Source organism: Callithrix jacchus, chromosome 18 (assembly GCF_049354715.1).
Source record: "Callithrix jacchus isolate 240 chromosome 18, calJac240_pri, whole genome shotgun sequence".
NCBI lineage: Eukaryota > Metazoa > Chordata > Mammalia > Primates > Cebidae > Callithrix > Callithrix jacchus.
The window spans coordinates 14,032,602-14,053,539 of record NC_133519.1 but is presented as its reverse complement, the minus strand read 5'-3'; the positions used below and the strand labels follow the sequence as shown (position 1 = coordinate 14,053,539).

General features: G+C 51.3%; 2 protein-coding genes across 8 annotated transcripts; one reads left to right on the top strand and one right to left on the bottom strand.

Annotated features, from left to right (window-relative positions):
- Positions 1 to 231: 231 nt before the first annotated feature.
- S100A13 (S100 calcium binding protein A13) lies at positions 232 to 18,805 on the top strand. 6 transcript variants are annotated; one of them, XM_078355747.1, is made up of 4 exons: positions 232 to 315; positions 2,632 to 2,724; positions 9,634 to 9,831; positions 18,574 to 18,805. In XM_078355747.1, exons 2-4 carry the CDS (start codon positions 2,680 to 2,682, stop codon positions 18,706 to 18,708), a joined length of 378 nt encoding a protein of 125 aa, XP_078211873.1. In that variant the 5' UTR covers positions 232 to 315; positions 2,632 to 2,679; the 3' UTR covers positions 18,709 to 18,805. The 6 variants fall into 6 exon arrangements, with proteins under 6 accessions (XP_078211873.1, XP_035136012.1, XP_008982685.2 ...); XM_008984437.5 differs by lacking the exons at positions 232 to 315; positions 2,632 to 2,724 and adding exons at positions 8,401 to 8,546; positions 9,102 to 9,324; XM_008984438.5 differs by lacking the exons at positions 232 to 315; positions 2,632 to 2,724 and adding exons at positions 8,524 to 8,671; positions 9,102 to 9,324.
- S100A1 (S100 calcium binding protein A1) lies at positions 2,656 to 7,134 on the bottom strand. 2 transcript variants are annotated; one of them, XM_054247667.2, is made up of 3 exons: positions 6,947 to 7,134; positions 4,934 to 5,087; positions 2,656 to 2,993 (listed from the first exon to the last, which is right to left on the bottom strand). In XM_054247667.2, exons 2-3 carry the CDS (start codon positions 5,072 to 5,074, stop codon positions 2,850 to 2,852), a joined length of 285 nt encoding a protein of 94 aa, XP_054103642.1. In that variant the 5' UTR covers positions 5,075 to 5,087; positions 6,947 to 7,134; the 3' UTR covers positions 2,656 to 2,849. The 2 variants fall into 2 exon arrangements, with proteins under 2 accessions (XP_054103642.1, XP_002760065.1); XM_002760019.6 differs by having other exon boundaries at positions 7,076 to 7,134.
- Positions 18,806 to 20,938: the final 2,133 nt, after the last annotated feature.

Below are 20,938 nucleotides of genomic sequence, written 5' to 3'. Positions count from 1 at the left end.
ACCGGCTAAAATGGCGTCTACGCAATTACGTCAGGAGTCAGATCTGCGCACGACTAGAGGGCGGGAAAGATTTGAGCTACGCCTGCGCAGAAATCAGAGGCGGAGCCTTATGGCGAAGGCGGGGCTTGAGCAAACGTTACTTTAGCGTTGCAAGCAGTGCTCCGTCCCCCCAGGGGCGTGGCCAGTGGTCCCGTAGTGGGGTCGTGCAGGGTTACCGTAGGCCGTTACCGTAGTGGTTGCACGGCGACTTCCTGGGGTAGTTCGTAGAGGGGATTTTAGTCCCGAGTTCCCTCGTCCCCCCGTTCCCCAGCCAAGGTACACAGTTTAAAAATCTTTACACGGGCGGAGCGCGGTGGCTCACGCCTGTAATCCCAGCACTTTGGGAAGCCGAGACGGGCGGATCACGAGGTCAAGATATCGAGGCCATCCTGGCCATGGTGAAACCCCGTCTCTATTAAAAAAAAAATAAAATAAAATCTTTACATGGACTTGCCTCATCTTCTACCGGACCACTGGGCCTGGGGAATTTGTACTGGTTTTCCCCTCATGTCCACTCGCCCAGTCTGAGAGTTGTGAAGTGCCGTAAATGCTCCGGCCAAGGCCCAGGAGGCCAGTATTGGGAGCACACTCCTCGCGGATCCTTCGCCGGCTCCACGGCCGCCCGTCCATGTTTTCCTCCTCACTTCCTCCTCTCCCCACAATACTGTTTAATCCTTCTTGTGAGGGCACCTTTGCATCTCCGATTTCTCTTCCATGTCCTCCCTCCACACCTGCCATCCGTGTTGATTTTGTTGCAGACCTACAAAGGGATTTATCTTTTCTCTCTGATTTTTTGTTGTTGTTTTGCGACGGGCTGTTCAGGCTGCAGTCAGTGGCACAATCAAGGATCACTGCAGCCTTGATCTCCTGGGCTCAGATGATCCTCCCACTTCAGCCTCCCGAGTTCTGGGATTATAGGCGTGAGCTATGTGCCCTGCTCAATAAGGAATTTTTCTTTCTTTCTTTCTTTTTCTTTTTGCAGATGGAGTCTCCGTCACCCAGACCGGAGTGCAATGGTGCAATCTCGGCTTACTGCAACCTCTGCCTCCTGAGTTCAAGCAATTCTCCTGACCTCAAATGATCTGCCCTCCTCTGTTACCTAAAGTGCTGGGATTACAGTCATGAGCCAACGCGCCCGGCCTCAGTAAAAGATTTTTTAATGGTTTTGTACACAATACAGTGTGCATACGTTTGATTAATGAGAGAATGCAACCCCGCCCCATAGGCACGTCAAGACCCTTTCATTTTTCCTTCCTGGCATTTCTGCTCACAGGTGTGTGCGCGTGTGTGTGTGAGTGTGTAAGTAATGGCCCAGCATCCTTACCCATGTGAAGATAAGGATAGTGATTATTTTGCTTACTCCTGGATCCTGTGTTCCTACACAATGTTTACACATAGTACCAGTTAAGTAAATGTTCATTGGTTGAAAGGAGATTCTTTCGGCCGGCGCGGTGTCTCAGGCCTGTAATCCCAGCACTTTGGGAGGCCGAGGCAGGCGGATCACAAGGTCAGGAGATCGAGACCAGACTGACCAATATGGTGAGACCCCCGTCTCTACTAAAAATACAAAAGCATTAGCCGGGCATGGTGGCGTGCTGCTGCAATATCAGCTACCTGGCAGGCTGAGGCAGGAGAATTGCTTGAACCCGGAAGGCAGAGGCTGCAGTGAACGGAGATAGTGCTACTGCACTCCAGCTGCCTGGGCAACAGAGGTACACTCCATATAGTCTCCTTTCTTTCTCTTTCCTTCCTTCCTTCTTCCCTTACTCCCTCCCTCCCTCCTTCCCTCCTGGCTTTCTTCCTTTGGTCTTTCTGTCTTTTTTTTGACAGTCTCACTCTGTTGCCCAGGTTGGAGTGTAATGGCGGGATCTTGGCTCACTGCAACCTCTGCCTCCTGGGTTCAAGCAATTTTCTTGCCTCAGCCTGCTGAGTAGCTGAGACTACAGGCACATGCCGCTGTGCCTAGCTGATTTTTGTATTTTTAGTGGAGATGGGGTTTCACCATGTTAGCCAGGATGGTCTTGATCTGTCGACCTCACATCTGCCCACCTCGGCCTCCTGAAGTGCTGGGATTACAGGCATGAGCCACTGCCCCGGCCTCTTTTTTTTTTTTTTTTTTTTTGAGAGGGCTCTTGCTCTGTTGCCCAGGCTGGAGTGCAGTGGTGTATCTCGGCTTGCTGCAGCCTCGGCCTCCCGGTTTCCAGAAATTCTCCTGCCCTAGTCTCCCAGGTAGCTGGGATTACAGGCGCATGCCACCACGCCTGGCTAATGCTTTTGTATTTTTAGTAGAGATAGGGTTTTGCCATGTTGGCCAGGCTGGTCTCGAACTCCTGACCTCATGATCTGCCTGCCTCAGCTTCCCAATGTGCTGGGTTTACAGGGGTGAGCCACGGCACCCTTCCTCTGGTTTTATAGCTGAGAAGCTGATGTCTCCTCGACTTCCAACTGGAACCTTGAACCCCCACTTTCCTGGACCATGAGCATTCCTCAAGTAGGGAGATATAATGCACCTCAACCTCTTTCTAAATAAGACACTTCCCCACATAAGGGGAGTTGGCAGTGAACAGTCTTCACTTCTCCACCCACTTCCAGGTCCCAGAGGAGACAGACATCGGATGGCTGGCGAGAGAAGAGCCTTTAATGAAAGATGAGTTGCAGGCTTGGACCGCTACTCTTGCGCCCTTGGTGTGTGTGTGTGGGGGGGCGGCGGGCAAGGGTGGGATTATGGATAGGGACGGGGTGTGAGGTGGAAGCAGGGGGAAGAGGCAGGTCTGGCAGGGTGGAGAGGGAGGGCGCTGCCGAGTGGCTGCTCAACTGTTCTCCCAGAAGAAGTTGTTACAGGCCACTGTGAGAGCAGCCACGAGCACCACATACTCCTGGAAGTCCACCTCCCCGTCTCCATTCTCGTCTAGCTCCTTCATCACCTTGTCCACAGCATCCACATCCTTCTGGGCCTGTGGTGGGAGGAGAGGGAGAGGGAGGTGTATAGGGAGGTGTACAGCACTGAGTCAGAGGCAAGGGGGTGGTTGAGGAGAAGGGGGCAGAGACGAGGGAGAGGAACTGCACTGAATTATGGAACTCTTCTGGGCCTCCTCAAAACTCTTGAGGCTCCCCTTGCCTACATACAGCCTAAGCTCTTTCACCTGGCAGAATGAATAATAATGACACTAATTACCATATGTTGAGCGCCTACAATACAGCCAGCACTAGATTAGGAGCTTTACAAGCACTGTCTAATTTAATTACAATACAAATAACATGAGGTATGTTTCATTATTTCCGTTCTAGAGAAGAAACAAATTGGTGGTTGGTGGTTAAATAAATATGACCAAAGTCCCACAGCTAGAAAGTAGCAGGGTGTGAATTTGAACCTAGCCTAATAAAACTTCAAAACGGGTGCACTTTCCACCGTATCCTGAGGCTTCTTTACTTTGTGGCCTCGGTTAGCCTTTGCAGCCTACTTTTTTTTTTTTCTGAGACGGAGTCTTGCTCTGTCACCCAGACTAGAGTGCCACGGCATGATTTGGCTCACTGCAACCTCTGCCTCCCAGGTTCAAGCGATTCTCCTGCCTCAGCCTTCTGAGTAGCTGGGATTACAGGCTTGTGCCATCATGTCCAGCTAATTTTTGTATTTTAAGTAGAGACAGGGTTTTACCATGTTAATCAGGCTGGTCTTGAACTCTTGACCTTGTGATCCGCCTCTGCCGCCCAAGGTGCTGGGATTACAGGCGTGAGCCACCGCGCCCGGCCTACAGCCTACTTTTTGGCATCCTTCATGCCAGTCAAATTAAACTACTGGACATGCTCCACATTCTTCTTTCTCCCAGGTTTATGTTCATTCAGTTACCTCCTCTTAAAAACTTTTTTTTTTTTTTTTGGAGACAGGGTTTCACCATATTGGCCGGGCTGGTCTGGAACTCCTGACTTCAGATGATCCGCCAGCCTTGGCCTCCCACAGTGCTGGGATTACAGGTGTGAGCCACTGCACCTGCCCTCGTGGTTTACTTTTAAGTATCAGTCTTTCTCTTCTAGACTGTGAGTCTTTTTCTTTTTCTTTTTTTTTGAGATGGAGTTTCGCTCTGTCACCCAGGCTGGAGTGCAATGGCACGATCTCGACTCACTGCAACCTCTGCCTCCCTGGTTCAAGTGATTCTCTTACTTCAGCCTCCCGAGTAGCTGGAATTACAGGCACTCACCACCACACCCAGCTTATTTTTGTATTTTCTTTTTTTTTTTGAGACGGAGTTTCACTCTTGTTACCCAGGCTGGAGTGCAATGGCGCAATCTCGGCTCACTGCAACCTCCGCTCAGGCAATTCTCCTGCCTCAGCCTCCTGAGTAGCTGGGATTATAGTCATGTGCCACCATGCCCAGCTAATTTTTTTGTATTTTTAGTAGATACGGGGTTTCGCCATGTTGACCAGGATGGTCTCGATCTCTTGACCTCGTGATTCACCTGCCTCGGCCTCCCAAAGTGCTGGGATTACAGGCGTGAGTCACCGCGCCCGGCTATTTTTGTATTTTCAGTAGAGATGGGGTTTCACCACGTTGGCCAGGCTAGTCTTGAACTCCTGACCTCAGGTGATCCACCCGCCTCGGCCTCCCAAAGTGCTGGGATTACAGGTGTGAGCCACCTCACCCGGCCATACTGTGAGTCTTATTATTGACGAATCTATGCAGGGCCTAACACGTAACAGGTGATCAATAAACCAGGGCATTTTGACTTGACCCTGGAGGAGTAGAGGAGCCTGGAAAAAACCAGGAGAGAAGCCTGGCAAAGGAAAGAAGGAGGTTGGGCTGAGCTGGTAGTGGGGTGGGGAGACAGCAGGGGGGTGCCCACCCCGTTCCCACACCCCTTCACCCAGTCCACGTCCACTCCACCACTCTGTGCTCACATCCAGGAAGCCCGAGAGCTCCGTCTGCAGCAGCTCTTTCAGCTCCTTCTTGCTCAGCTTGTACTTGTCCCCCTCTTTGCCCGAGTGGGCGTGGAACACGTTGATGAGGGTCTCCATCGCCGTCTCCAGCTCAGAGCCCATTGCGGCAGTGCACCTACCCAACCCCATCAAGGAAAGGAGCTGAGGACCAGGCCCCGAGTACCTGGGGTCTAGGTGAGGGGAGCCCTCGGGCCTGGCCCTGGCTGACAGCTCAAATAGCTGTGGGATTAGAGCCCTACTGCAATTGATCTTTCCCTGAGATTTTACAATGTGAGGGAAACCCCAGCAGACCTAAATGCAGACCTGTTCTTCCTGTCCCTCAGTCTGTACTCCAGCCAGAAGGAATCAGGGTTGGGGCATGGAGAGAGCAGTTGGAGCTGGGCTGGCTCCAGAGGCCTGTGGTAGATGTCTGCGGTGGCTGCCCAGGCAGGGATTGAGGAGGGTGGGGCAGGCAGGGGTGGTCACAGGACTGGGCCATGCTTTCTCTGGCTCTATTTTTACCTTGGACCTTGCCTGCCTAGCATAGCTGAGCCCTGCTGTTGAGGGTGGTGGGCTGGGGTGTCCACTACAGCCTTGCCTCTGCTGCCCACCCCTAGCAAAGGTGTCAGTCTGATGCCCCCGGTCAGCCTGGCAGATGGGGTGGCAGCCCCAGTGGGTGGTCTAAGGCTTCTGGAGGAGGGAAGTCTCGCTGGCTCTGAGATTCTTGTCAGCAGCTGGGGCCCCTTTTGGTCCTTCAACTCTGTTCCCTCCTGAACGTGTCATTCTGACTTCTCTGAGGTATGCTTCTATAACCTCTGCAAAATTATCCTTTCCGTCTAGTGGGTGGTGGGAGGGGAGAGAGGAATGTCTGAGCCTTTTCCCTGGAGCCAGGGTTCCCAGGGATGGGGAGAGGAGACCTGCAGGCATTGTCCCTGTGATTGCCCTGGTTGATTCAGGGACAGTGAGAGCAGGGGGAGTGGGGCTGGTATGTGATGGGGGAGATAAAGGGCTGAGAGCATGTGGTCCTTTGAGTTCGAGGGGCCAGGAGAGAGTAGAAGAAAGGAGGGGTCTGTTGAGAGAGGAGACTGCCAAACCAGGGGGCCTCTTTCCCTTGGCCCTGGGACAGTCTGGCCCCCCACAGCCCCATGGGGGCAGCTCAGATGTCTGGGATCAGATGTCCCCATCCTTCCCCAGGCCTAGGGGGCTAGACAATGGGCCCTGATCGAATGACATCCCAGTTCTTCAATGGGGCCCTTGTAAGTGTCATCTGAGCTCCGGACCTGAGAAGTGGTTGTCACAGAGACATGAGGGAGATGGAACCCAAGCCATAGCTGATGAGGGGATAAAGGCTGCTCGAGGGAGGGATGCTGGAGGCTTGATTACCCGCTCCATGCCAGAGGGGCAGCTGGAGGTCGCGTGGAGCCCTAGAGCAGCCTGGGATTTTATGTGGGGCCAGTTCTGAGAGGACTTGGGGGTGGGGCAGATGGGAAAACAAAGAGGAAAGAATTGGGGGAAAGAGGAGTCAAGAGCTCTGGGCCAAAAAGGGGAGAAGGAGAAAGGGGAGGCCCTGAGGAGGCAGTGTTGGGAATGGGCACAGCACCCTCCATCCCCTTCCCCATATCATGGGAGGCTCGCCCTGCCACCCCAGACTCCAAGGGACCTGAGCTCTTGGCAAGGCAGGCAGGAGGGGTGGCAGAGACTAAGGCAGGCAGGAGGGGTGGGGGCAGAAACAGCTGTTGCATCTGCTCTCTTTTCACCCACAGGAAGTGAGGCAGGAGAGTGCAGGGGGCCCTCCCCAACACCTGGGAGACAGAAGGGGGCTTGGCAGGGACTTGAGGGCTCCCTGGGGAGGGCCAGGTGGCCAGGAAGCTCAGGGTGGGTTTCCCACTGGCCTCCTCCTTTGCTGAGCTGCCAGCTCTCTCTGACCTTTGGTTCATTTGCCTCTCCTCACCACCTTCCAGACCCTGTCTCCCCCAGATCCCAAACTGCCCTCACCCTGACTGACTCCTGCCAGATCGTCAGTGCTCCACAGCGCTATGGTCCCCAGCTCTTCAGAGCCCTTCTGAAGACCCCTCTCCCCAAACCTGGCCGGCCAGGACCAGCCCAGTAGGGCAGGGTACTCACGGTCAGCCTGGGCCTGAGGTGGGAGCAGGTTCTGGACAGACGGCCGAGGCTTCAAATGTGGCTGTTGGAGCTGTGTGTGGAGACCTGTCTTCAGCCGTCCCTCCCCCGCTGACCCCCCGCCACCGACTCCACCCCTTCACAGGCAGACACCCTGTGGGGCAAAGGGCCAGGAGCTGACAGAGGCGCCCTCTGTCTCCTGGGCTGGAACAGGCGGCCCTTGTCTCTTTCCAGCCTTGCTTGGCCCGTTCCTTTCTCTCTGGGCAGCAGCGGATGGTGCAGGGGAAGAGGTGGGAAGGAGATCCTGGGAAGGAACTGGACCTCTCACCCCAAGCTGGGCCCTGCAGCACCTGCGGCTGGCTGTGCTGGTTGAGCCGGGGAAGGGGGGAATTCTGCTGAGGGGGTCTTAGTCTGTGGCTCCTCCATGCAACCTCACTGAGAGGACCCTCAATGAGTAACTTAGTCTTGGGAGTCTGAGACCCCACAGAGGGATTTCAATCCCAGACTCTTGGGGGTCTCAACTTGGATCCCTCTCTGTGTGTGGGGCCTCAGCCTGGGGTTCTCTGAGGGATCTTGGTCTGTAGCATCCTTTGTGGGTCTCATTTTTTTTTGAGACTGAGTCTTACTCTGTCACCCAGGCTGGAGTGCAATGGCGCAATCTAGGCTCACTGCAACCTCTGCCTCCTGGGTTCCAATGGTTCTTCTGCCTCAACCTCCTGAGTAGCTGACATTACAGGCATACACCACCACACCCGGCCAATTTTTGTATTTTTAGTAGAGGCAGGGTTTCATCATGTTGGTCAGGCTGATCTGGAACTCCTGACTTCAGATGATCCCCTCGCCTCCGCCTCCCAAAGTGCTGGGATTACAGGCGTGAGCCACTGCGCCCTGCCTGTGGGGGGGGTCTAATTTTTTTTTGAGATGGAGTTTCGCTCTTGTTACCCAGGCTGGAGTGTGATGGCCCGATCTCGGCTCACCGTAACCTCCGCCTCCTGGGTTCAGGCAATTCTCCTGCCTCAGCCTCCCAGCTGGGATTACAGGCACACACCACCATGCCCAGCTAGGGGCCAACGTTTGTATCTCAGATTGGGCCTCCCAATGTTGAGCTCCCTCAGTTGGTTGCCTCCCCCTTCCCCCACTCAGCATACACACTCCTGATTAGATGTGGGGTGTGGTGGCAGCAGCCCCCAATATTGAGAGGAGTGGGACCCTGGGACCCCTGCTGAACATTTGTCCAGGCAGCTCCTCTCCTTGACCAAGTGGGGGCGCTCGTGTGGCTGGCAGGGAGCCCGGGTCCAGGCCTGACGGTTCAGGCGAGAGGCGCGATTGGGCGGTCTCTGGTCTTCAGGATCGACCATAGAAATCTGACACCTCCGGGCTTGGAAGCTGCTGCTCTCTACTCTTTCCCCCCTCCTCGCCGCTTATAAACCTCAGCCCTGAGGCTCCAGCTCGCTGCACCCCATCTCCTTGCACGGTTAGTCTCTTGACGGACCCTGGAGGGAGCCTGGAGATCATTTTTAATTCCTGGGCTCACAGGTCCCTCCCCCAGAGCCAGCTCAGGCAGAAATTCAGGAAGCAGCTTTGGGTGATCGAGCAACAGTGCGTGCAGGAGTGCGTGGGGGGTGGACGGCAACAGTGCGTGCAGGAGTGCGTGGGGGGTGGACGGCAACAGTGCGTGCAGGAGTGCGTGGGGGGTGGACGGCAACAGTGCGTGCAGGAGTGCGTGGGGGGTGGACGGCAACAGTGCGTGCAGGAGTGCTTGGGGGGTGGACGGGTGGGCGGAAATGAGAATGCCTCCCTCCTGCCCCACCCACTGCACCCCCGGGGGCTGTAAGTGCTTGGACTAAACCAGTCCTGGGGTAGGGGATCAGAGGCGCCCCATTCCAGGACCCTTGTCCCCGGGAGACAGGAGTGGGGGGAACCTGTGGGGTCCCGGGCTCAGCACTCTGCCCTGCTGCCTCTGAGGAGAGGTGAGGGTGGAGCAGGGCAGAGAAAATGCCAGCTCTGACCACAGCGGGACGTTTGCCAGACCCTGTGCTTCTCTGCTGGGAAGAGCAGCGCTGAGTGTGTGTGGGCGGATGCGGGCTCAGGAGACCAGGGCCCAACATAAACAAGTTTTGGAGACAAACAACCTCATGACCCTGTGAGGCTGGGTGAGACAAAAAGGGACTCTTGAGACAGACACCCCACAGAGGAGCCACCAGACTCAAAGGACTCCAAGAAGGACCCTCAGACTGAAAACCTCCTCTCAGGTAAAGGGGGTCTCCAGACGAAGGGATCACCACAGAGGGGTCCCTAAGCCACAGACACCTAAAAAGGACCCCAGACTGTGAGACCTACAGAAGAGGGGGTTTCTACCGAACCTCCTGCCCCCACCTAAACTGAGATGCTGTTGCCTGATCTGCTGCTCCAAGCTCAACCCCTATTCTCTCACTCTCCCCATAACGCCCCCTCCAGGCCGGGACCTGAGGTGGTAACACCAAGGCAGTGGCCTTCTGACCATTCCTGCATCTAGGCCTCCCTGACTCTCCCTCTCTGCTCCTTCTGTGTCCCTGACAAAGGTCAGCCAGCCCCTTGAGGACATCAGCTTCGGCCTCAGGGTCCTAATGGCAGCAGAACCACTGACAGAGCTGGAGCTGGCCATTGAGACCGTGGTCACCACCTTCTTCACCTTTGCGAAGCAGGAGGGCCAGAAGGGCAGCCTCAACCCCACTGAGTTTAAGGAGCTGGTTACCCAGCAGTTGCCCCATCTGCTCCAGGTAGGCCGAGGTCTGGGACTGAGATTTTGTGAGACCATGATTATGGGACACTGTGTTGAGCAGGTGATAGTGCTGAGTGTGATGATGTGGCCACAAGAAAGGGTGTGGGTGGTCGCATGTGTAATGGTTGCAGGTTTTCTTTTTGTTTTTGAGACAGAGTCTCGCTCTGTCGCCCAGCAGAAGTGCAGTGGTGCGATCTTGGCTCACTGCAATCTCTGCCTCCGGGGCTCAAACGATTCTCCTGCCTCAGCTTCCTGAGTAGCTGGGATTACAGATGTGTGCCACCCAATTTTTGTATTTTTAGTAGAGGCAGGTTTTTACCATGTTGGCCAGACTGGTCTCAAACTCCTGACCTCAAATGATCCACCTGCCTCGGCCTCCCAAAGTGCTGGGATTACAGGCACGAGCCACTGTGCCTGACCTGGTTGTGGGTTTTCTTGCCTGGTGTGTTTGTGTGTGCATGCATGTAATTAGATAAGCAAAGATACTGTGGGTCAGTGGGAGTATGGGCTTGTATCAGATGATGCTGTTGGGTTCTCGTGTATACTCTGTGCCTTTCTGGTTTAATTTCCTCAAGACAGGACTGGACCCAGAGCTGGCTTCCAGGAGATTCATAAACCATCACAGCTAGAAGGAGGCCAAGAAAACAGTCCTCACTTCGCATATATGGCCCCTGTGCAAGGATGACACACAAATTTGTGAAACATTCCATACTAAAAAAAAAAAAAAAAAAAAGAAAACATAGCGAAATGCATGGAGTCACAGAGCTCAGTGTAGGGGTCTATGGGATGTATCTGTGAGGACTCCCCACCTGCTATGGGCATCCCCTCAATAGGGTGTCTGACAGGGTCATTCCTTCTCTGCCACTCACAGGTCGGAGTCAGGACTTAAATTTTATTGACTCTGGGTTGGAAGAGGCCTGGTCATTTTCCAGGCTGTTGACAGTTTCTTTTCTTTTTTCCCTTTTTTTTTTTTTTTAAGACGGAGTCTCGCTCTGTCGCCCAGGCTGGAGTGCAGTGGTGCGATCTCGGCTCACTGCAACCTCCACCTCCCGTATTCAAGCAATTCTCCTACTTCAGCCTCCAGAGTAGGTGGGATTACAGGCACACACCACCACACTTGGCTTATTTTTTGTATTTTAGTAGAGACGAGGTTTCACCGTGTTGCCCAAGCTGGTCTCGAACTCCTGAGCTCAGGCAATCCACCCACCTCGGCCTCTAGGTGAAGTGCTAGGATTATAGGCATGAGCCACTGCGCCTGGCCTCTTTTTATTTTTATTTTATTTGAGTCGGAGTTTTGCTCTTGTTGCCCAGGCTGGAGTGCAGTGGTGCGATCTTGGCTCACTGCAACTTTGCCTCCTGGGTCCAAGCAATTCTCCTGCCTTAGCCTCCTGAGTAGCTGGCATTACAAACATGCGCTACCACATCTGGCTAATTTTATAATTTTAGTAGAGATGGAGTTTCTCCATGTTGGTGAAGATGGTCTCGAATTGCTGACCTCAGGTGATCCTCCTGTCTCGGCCTCTCAAAGTGCAGGCATGAGCCACCATGCCTGGTCGACAGTTTCTTTTTCATCCTTTCTGAAAATCTGCAGGTATTAATGTGTGTGACTATGGACTCCTTGAACACAGTGAGTCTCTGAAACTCATGGTCTTTCATGTGTAAAATCCCTGCAATTTCCGACTTCTCAGACTTTTGTTTTGAGACAGGATGTCTCACTCTGTTGCCCAGGCCAGTGTGCAATCACAGCTCACTGTATCCTTGACCTTCTGGGCTCAGGCAATCCTCCTGCCCTAGCCTCAAAAGTAGCTGCGACCACAGGCACATGCCACACTGCCTGGTTCAGTTTTTTCTTTTTTTGAGACGGAATCTCATTTCATTACCTACGCTGGAGTGCAATGGTGCAATCTCAGCTCATTGCAACCTCCACCTCCCAGGTTCAAGCAATTCTCCTACCTCAGCCTCATAAGTAGCTGGAATTGCAGGTGCCTGCCACCAAGCCCGGCTAATTTTTGTATTTTTAGTAGAGATGGGGTTTTATTGTGTTGGCCAGGCTGGTTTTGAACTCCTGACCTCAGATGATCTGCCTGCCTCGGCCTCCCAAAGTGATGGGATTACCGGCGTGAGCCACTGCGCCTGGCCTAATTTTTGATTTACTTGTAGAGATGGGGTCTCTTTATGTTTCCCAGGCTGGTCTCAAACTCCGGGCCTCAAGTGATCCTCCTGCCTTGGCCTTCCAAAGTGCTGGGATTACAGGCGTGAGCTACTGTGCCCAGACAGAGGTTTCCTTTCATCTTTTTTACTGGAGACTTTAGGTTCTCTTCTGAAGGGACAGTATTCCTCATATTCTTGTCAAACAGTCATTTTTTTTTTTCTAAATTAACTTCCTCTGGGCCTGGAAATGCAGGAAGTGACCGCTCTGCTTTTCATTGCTTTTAGGTTTTAGTTTCTTCTTTCTAAGACTTCCCAGCTCCTTGGAAGCTCATGTACCACCTGCCATCCTTCTTATTGCACTCCATACAGCTCTTCAGCTCCTGGCTCACTGTTTTCTTCTCGTTGGTGCTTCTGTTGTAATTTTCAGTGGCTTCAGCATCCATATAGACAATTCATCCAACACCTGGGCCTTTATTTTCTCAGCTCCTCATTTCCAAAAAGATTTGCCTCCTTGCATTTCAGCACCCCACTGCTCTGTTCATGCTTTAGACTATGTCATTACCAAAATGAAGCACCCCACTTCCAAAATCTTGATTTTGAGCCTCCCATTATCTGCTGACCTCCTGTCAGTCCAGTTCTGTTCCCCTCTCTGGCTGGCTCCGCCACTCCAGCATTTTCCTGACTCCTCAGGTACCTTCAGTCTCTTTACCCTCTGACTTTTGCGTCTTCCATCAACGTCCCTTGCGTCCTTGTTGCCCTTCTCCCTCAGCAGGTTCTAAGCCTCCTCATTATAATCACTGCCTCAACTCCCTTGATTTCCTCTCTCTCTGTCCTCAACCCAGTTAATCCAACATTTCACCTCCAGCAACTTGCCGGTTAAATCCACCTGGATGGCTGAATCTGGCTGGAGAAAAGTGCACAGCTTTGTTGGCTTGTCTCACTTTAAATCGATAAACACAGACCCCAAAAGGGACCCTTGGCAATGGCTGGCGGTTCTACTATGTTTCCCCGGGGGATTCATTTACCACTTCTTTCAGATAGATGATTATTTCACAGTTTGTCTTCTCTCCTCAAAGCCCAGTATGTCTTTTCACATTTTCCCTTTTCTTGAGAGGTTTACAGACTGAGAAGTTCAGGAGTTTGAGACCAGCCTGGCCAACAGGGTGAAACCCCATCTCTGCTAAAAACATTAAAAAAAAAATTAACTGGGCATTGTAGTGTGGGCCTGTAATCCCAGCTACTCAGGAGGCTGAGGCAAGAAAATTGCTTGACCTCGGGAGGCGGAGGTTGCAGTGAGCTGAGGTTGCCCCACTGCCTTCCAGCCTGGACAACAGATCAAGATTCTGTCAAAGAAAGAAAGAGAAAGGAAGGAAGGAAGGAAGGAGAAAGAAAGGAGAAGGAAAGAAAGAAAGAAAGAAAATAGGAGCAATCAGGAAACTTGTACAAGCTCCCTGCCCTCCTGGAAATCTGCTGTCTTTCCTGTTATGCAAATGATCTACCACTGTTCCTAAGGCCAACCCTTCACTGGTGCCCTGGATCCCATCCCCTCTCACCTACTTAAAGACTTTTCTCTTGAAATTACTCCTCTGTTTCTTTTTTCTTTTTCTTTTCTTTCTTTCTTTCTTTTTTTTTTTGAGATGGAATCTCACTCTGTCATCCAGGGTAGAGTGCAGTGGCACAATCTTGGCTCATTGCAATCTCCTGGGTTCAAGGGATTCTCCTGCCTTAGCCTCCCAAGTATCTGGGATTTCAAGTGCATGCCGTGCCTGGCTAATTTTTGTAGTTTTAGTAGAGATGGGGTTTCACCATTTTGGCCAGGATGGTCTTGACCTCCTGACCTTGTGATCCACCTGCCTTGGCCTCCTAAAGTGCTGGGATTACAGGCTTGAGCCATTGCGCCTGGCCAACTCCTTTCTTTTTCCCTCTCCATTGTATCCTCCTTATCAGCTTACAACTAATACAAGCTCTCACTTTGTGGCCCAGGCTGGAGTGCTGTGGCAAGATCACAGCTCACTGCAACCTCCACCTCCTGGGCTCAAGTGATCCTTCCATCTCAGTCTTCTGAGTAGCTGGGACCATAGGCATGTGCCACTATGTCCAGCTAATTTAAAAAAATTTGTTTTTAGAGACAGGGCCTGTGTGTGTGTGCATACATGTAATTAGGTAAGCAAAGATACTGTGGGTCAGTGGGAGTATGGGCTTGTATCAGCCCATGATGCTGTTGGGTTTCATGTATACTCTGTGCCTTTCTGGTCTAATTTCCCCAAGATAGGACTGGACCCAGAGCTGGCTTCCAGGAGATTCACAGACCATCACAGCTAGAAGGAGGCCAAGAGAAAACACAGTCCACATTCCTCACTTCACACATAGGAAAACAGGCCTCATTTTTTAATTTTTTTGTGGAGACAGGGCCTCATTATATTGCCCAGGCTGGTCTTGAACTCCTAGGCTTAAGTGATCCTCCTGCCCTGGCCTCCCAACGTGTTGGGATTACAGGCATGAGCCACTATGCCCAGCCCAATCCTTTATTGATGGGAATTTTTCTTATGGTTATTTCTTCCTTCTTGCAAATATCCTTGTTTGTATACCTATATACTGGCAGGAAAATAACAACATAAAGTAAATGTCTGGCAGTAGAAATATTAGTTTAAGTGGCATGTTCATTTTTAATTTTTTTTTTTTTTTTTTTTTGAGACAGAGTCTCGCTCTGTTGCCCAGGCTGGAGTGCAGTGGCGTGATCTTGGCTCACTGCAACCTCCACCTCCCAGGTTCAAGTGATCCTCCTGCCTCAGCCTCCCTGAGTAGCTGGGACTATTGGCTTGAGCCACCAAGCCCAGCTAATTTTTATATTTTTAGTAGAGATGGGGTTTCACCATGTTGGCCAGGTTGGTCTTGAACTCCTGACCTCAAGTGATCTGCTTGCTTCAATCTCCCAAAATGCTGGAATTACAGGGGTGAGCCGCTGAGACTGGCCTTCATTTTTAATTTTTAGGAACATTACCAATTTGCCTCCAAAAAAGGTTGTACCAGTTTATATGGCCACATACACTTCATGTGATGCCCGTATACTTGTCCAAACTGGGTATTATTGAGCTTTTAATTTTTGCTAATCTACTTTATGAAAATGGCGTTTTTTTCCCCTGATTTATGCTTATATAATTCTGAGTGAAATGGGACTTGAATTTTTTTTTTTTTTGAGATGAGGTCTTGAATTCCAGGATACTATACGAATGAAAACAAAAACAAAAAGAAAAAAAAGAAAAAAAAAAGAGACTAGGTCACACTCTGTTACCCAGGCTGGAGTGCAGTGGTGTGATCTCTGCTCACTGCAACTTCCACCTCTTGGGTTCAAGCTTCTCCTGCTTCAGCCTCCCAAGTAGCTGGAACTATGGGCACGTGTCACCACACCTGGCTAATTTTTGCATTTTTAGTAGAGACGGGGTTTCATCATGTTGGCCAGGCTGGTTTTGAACTTCTGACCTCGAACGGTCACCCTGCCCCGGCCTCCCAAAATTTTGGAATTGCAGGTGTGAGCCACTGTCCCCAGACAGTAACATTTTATAATGTTAAAAAGGATCCTGTAGGCCGGGCGCACAGGCTCACACCTGTAATCCCAGCACTTTGGGAGGCGGAGGCAGGTGGATCACCTGAGGTTAGGAGTTCATGTCCGGCCTGGCCAACACGGTGAAACCCCACCGCTACTAAAAATACAAAAAATTAGTTGGGCATGGTTGTGGGTGCCTGTAATCCCAGCTATTTGGGAGGCTGAGGCAGAAGAATTGCTTGAATCCAGGAGGCGGAAGTTGCAGTGAGCTGAGATCGTACCATTGCATTCCAGCATGGGCAACAAAGCAAGACTCCATCTCAAAAAAAAAAAAAAAAAGGCATCCTGTACATATTTTAATTGGGATCATATAAAAGATGTATTTTAGGGAAATTGACATTTTTACCTGATTGAGCCTTTCTCTTTAAGAAAAATATGTATTTATTCAATTTTCCAGCTATGCAAGTTTTTTATATCCCTGTGGTATAATATGAAATACATAGTTGTCATTTCATATCCATGGGAATTGGTTCCAGGACCCCCTCAGATACCAAAATCCTTAGATGCTCAAGTACCTTTTTTTGTAGAGATAGGGTCTCAGTATGTGGAGATAGTATTTGCATATAACCTATGCACATCCTCCCATATGCTTTAAATCACAAGTAACTCTAGGTTACCCGTAATATGTAATGCGATGCCTACTCATCACTTCATTCACATAGATTCAACGTAGTACTTAGCATGTGGCAAAATTCAAGTTTTGCTTTTTGGGACTTTGAGGAATTTTTTCTTCAAATATTCTTGGTCCTGGGTTGCTTGAATCCAGGGCTGCGAAACCCATTGATACTGACATGGTGTTTGGTATTTGGTCTTTGTTTCATTTCTGTCACAGCTCCTTTTTTTTTGAGACAGAGTCTCACTCTGTCACCTAGGCTGGAGTACAGTGGCTTGATCTTGGCTCAGCTGGGACTACAAGTGTGCACTACCACACCCAGCTAATTTTTGTATTTTTTTTTCTTTTTTTGAGACAAAGTCCCACTCTGTAGGCCAGGCTGGAGTGCAATGGCTCGATCTTGGCTTACCACAACTTCTGCCTCCCAGGTTCAAGTGATTCTCCTGCCTCAGACTCCCGAATAGGTGGGATTGCAGGCACCCACCACAACACCTGGCTAATTTTTGTATTTTTAGTGGAGACAGGGTTTCACCACGTTGCCTAGGTTGGTCTCAAACTCCTGATCTCAGGTGATCCGCCCACCTTGGCCTCTCAAAGTGCTGGGATTACAGGTGTGAGCCACCATGCCTGGCCTGCCTAATTTTTGTATTTTTAGTAGAGACAGGGTTTCACTTTATTGGCCAGACAGGTCTCAAACTCCTGACCTCAAGTGATCCGCCTGCCTCAGCCTCCCAAAGTGTTGGGATTACAGGCGTGAGCCACTGCACCCCTCCTGCTTCTTCCTTCTTCTTTTTTTTTTTTTTGAGATGGAGTTTTGCTCTTGTTACCCAGGCTAGAGTGCAATGGCACTCAGCTCACCGCAACCTCCGCCTCCTGGGTTTAAGCAATTCTCCCGCCTCAGCCTCCTGAGTAGCTGGGATTACAGGCACGCGCCACCATGCCCAGCTAATTTTTTGATTTTTAGTAGAGATGGGGTTTCACCATGTTAACCAGGATGGTCTCTTGACCTCGTGATCCACCCACCTCGGCCTCCCAAAGTGCGGATTACAGGCTTGAGCCACCGCACCCAGCCGCTTCTTCCTTCTTAATACTTATTTCTTTCTCTTTACTAATTGAATGCATCCCCAATATGATGTTACAGTAGCCATCCTTGCCTTCCACTGGCAGTGCTTATAGTATTTTATAATTAAGCATGGTTGTAACTTTAAAAAAAAGTCTTTTTTAGCGCTCTATGAATCAGCCTTGTTCCCTTTAGAGATTCAGTGAGTCTTCTCTGTCTGCATCCAAGTGTTGGTTCAAACCTTGAGCATCACACCCTGCCTAGGGCACCCTTCTCTGGTTTGATGTTGAACTATTGTTCAACAGTCCACGTTTTGGATGTGCTTGTTTATCTGGCAACAAGTTTACTGTTTATCAGGACATCCAGTTTACTGTTGCCATTGATTTCATAGGCCTATGGGAGAGACTCTAAAAGGGCCCCCTAAAAGCCCAGATACCCAACGTCTTCACCATTCCCCTGATCTAGTGACCTAGCTGGAGAAATGAGAAGACACAAGGGTTGTGCAAAGGAGCAGCTAAGTACCGGGAGCTTCTCCAGCTTTCTGAGAAAGAGGAGGTGGTCCCAGAAGGCTCAGACTGGGTCCAACCCAGCAGCATCTCCTTGAGATGCCGGCAAATCCTTGGGCCCATTGCACAGCAGCTGCGGTGGTGTGCTGGTCAGAGCAGATTGTGTGAAATCTTTCCACTTTGCATTCACTGACAACCTGTTTGTGGTGTAAGTGGCCATGGCGGAAGCATTTACACAATGGCAAGCCCTAGGACTCAGCCCCCCACCTCTCTCTGCTGGTGCTCCTTGGAGACGCACCCTGCAGCAGTGCAGTCTCGGGGCTGCGGCCTTGCTTTTTAGAGAAGAGGCAGGCACTGCTGCTCTCTGAGGAAGGGCCTTGAGAGAATGGCAGCTGGCAATTCTTCCTTCCCTAATTGGGGTTCTTGGGGGGTCTCAAGAACCCCAATTTCTTTTTTTCTTTTCTTTTTTGTTTTTGAGACAGAGTCTCGCTCTGTCACCCAGGCTGGAGTGTAGTGGTTAGTGTCATCTTGGCTCACTGTAACCTCAGCCTCCCAGATTCAAGCGATTCTTCTGATTCAGCCTCCCGAGTAGCTGGGATTACAGGTACGCAGCACCACACCCATCGAATTTTGTATTTTTAGTAGAGGTGGGGTTTCACCATGTTGGTCAGGCTGGTCTCAAACTCCTAACTTCGTGATCCACCCATCTCAGCCTCCCAAAGTACTGGGATTACAGGTATGAGCCACTGCACCTGGCCTAAGAATCCCAGTTTCTAATTCTGCCTTTCCCTTTGGTGTCTCCTCAGGATGTGGGCTCCCTTGATGAGAAGATGAAGAGCTTGGATATAAATCAGGACTCGGAGCTCAAGTTCAATGAGTACTGGAGACTGATTGGGGAGCTGGCCAAGGAAATGAAGAAGAAGAAGGGCCGGAAGAAGTAAAGCCAACTGGCTGGGATGGGGGTGGGCAGAGCAGGACTGGTCAGGGCCGAGCAGAACCACATTCTCCCCAAATAAAGCTTCCTCTATGAAACACAAATGTTTCCTGCTCGCACCCCACCCTGATTTCGTTTCTTGAGACCGGGGGTGGGAAAGCTCTCTCTTGACCTGAGGATGGATCCGAAAATTATGAGCCCCTTGAGGACAGAGAATGTTATTTGTCTTTGACCATTCTCCACCATCTAGTACCATGTCTTACTCAGATCAGGTGCTCAATAAGTGGTTGAATGAGTATCTGAAAAGTAGAGGCAGAGGGCCAGGCGTGGTGGCTTATGCCGGTAATCCTAGAATTTTGGGAGGCCAAGGTGTGTGATCACTTGAGGTCAGGAGTTCAAGACCAGCCTGGCCAACATGGTGAAACCTCATCTCTACTAAAAATACAAAAATTAGCTGGGCATGGTGGCTGGCACCTTTAATCCCAGCTACTCAGGAGGCTGAGGCAGGAGAATCACTTGAACACAGGAGGAGGAGTTTGCAGTGAGCCGAGATCTCACCATTGCAATCCAGCCTTGGGGACAGGAGTGAAACTCCATTTCAAAAAAAAGACCAGGTGTGTTGGCTCCCGCCTGTAATCCCTGCACTTTGGGAGGCTGAGGTGGGTGGATCATGAGGTCAGGAGTTGAAGACCAGCCTGGCCAACATGATGAAGCCCCGTCTCTACTAAAAATACAAAAATTAGCCAGGAGTGGTGGTGGGCAACTGTAGTCCCAGCTACTTGGATGGCTGGGGCAGGAGAATTGCTTGAACCCAGGAGGGAGAGGTTGCAGTGAGCCAAGAGTACGCTACTGTATTCCAGCTGGGGGGACAAGAGAGAGACTTATCTTAAAAAGAAAAGTAGAGGCAGAGCTGTAGGGCAGTAAGATGACTCAGGGCTCAGCTGCATGGTCCTGCTCTGCTTCCTTTATCCTGGAGTGTGTCCTGTGGGTGACAGTGATAGTGGTAAACATGTATGGGGGGCTTACTAAGTACCAGGCACAGTGCTAAACATTTTGCCTGCATTATCTTAGTTAATTCTCACAGCCCTTTGAGGAAGGCACGATTTTTAACTCCTGTATTAAAGATCAGGACACAGATCGTAGATAATTTTTTTTTTTTTTTGAGATGGAGTCTTGCTCTGTTGCCCAGGCTGGAGTACAGTAGCATGATCTCAGCTCCCTGCAACCTCCACCTCTTGGGTTCAAGTGATTCTCTTGCCTCAGCTTCCCAAGTAGCTGGGATTACAGGTGCATGCCACCATGCCCGGCTAATTTTTGTGTTTTTAGTAGAGGCGGGATTTCAACATGTTGGCCAGGCTGGTCTTAATCTCCTGACCTCGTGATCCACCCACCTTGGCCAAAGTGCTGGGATTACAGGTGTGAGCCACTGTGCCCAACCTGCTAAAGTCTTAAAGACAAGAATAGGTGGATTCCAGAGCTCTGATTAACCAGGATTCTCTGGCTGGGTGCTCAGAAACAATAGACCCTCCTCCCCTTACCCTCTGGAGCAGCGGGGAAGCAAAAGGAGGGGCCTGCTGCTCTGCTCAAGGACCCTGGGGTGAGGGTGTGGTGGTGTCACCGGAGGCAGAACTTGCCTTCCTGGCTTGAGGTGCATATGGTGGGCACGGCCACCACCAGAGGGAGCAGGGGCAGGCAGCTCAATGGCCGGCCCCCCAGGGCTGTCACGGCCTCACTGGCAGGCATCCACGTGGGGTAGCTATGAGTCCAGAGGAACCTTTAGGCTGAGGGAGCTCTCTGTCACACACCAAGAGAGGGTCCCAGACTGAGCCCTCAGAGGGACCCCCAGACTGGGAATCTAAAGGGCCATTGGTGGAGTCATTCCAGAGGGGCTCTTGCACTGAAGGGCTCCCTCACCATGAGAAGCCCTGTGAGGGAACCCCAGACTGAGCCTCCTCCAGGGGAACCCGGGCTGAGTCACTCTCAGAGGAGCCCACAGGCTGAGAGACCCTCAGAGGGACCTGCAGGTTGAAGCCCTTCAGAGGAAATCTCTGAATGAGACACTACTGGAAGGTCCTCTCCATTGAGACACAGAGGGCCCTGGGTTGAGAATGTGACAGCGGGAGGGACGCAGTTGGGTGTGCTCTGATCTCAGCGTTCGGGAAAGGATCCCAGGAACTTTGGCTCTGGGCCACACCCCATCCTTGCCCTGACTCATGCCACCTGCCCTGCCCTTCTTT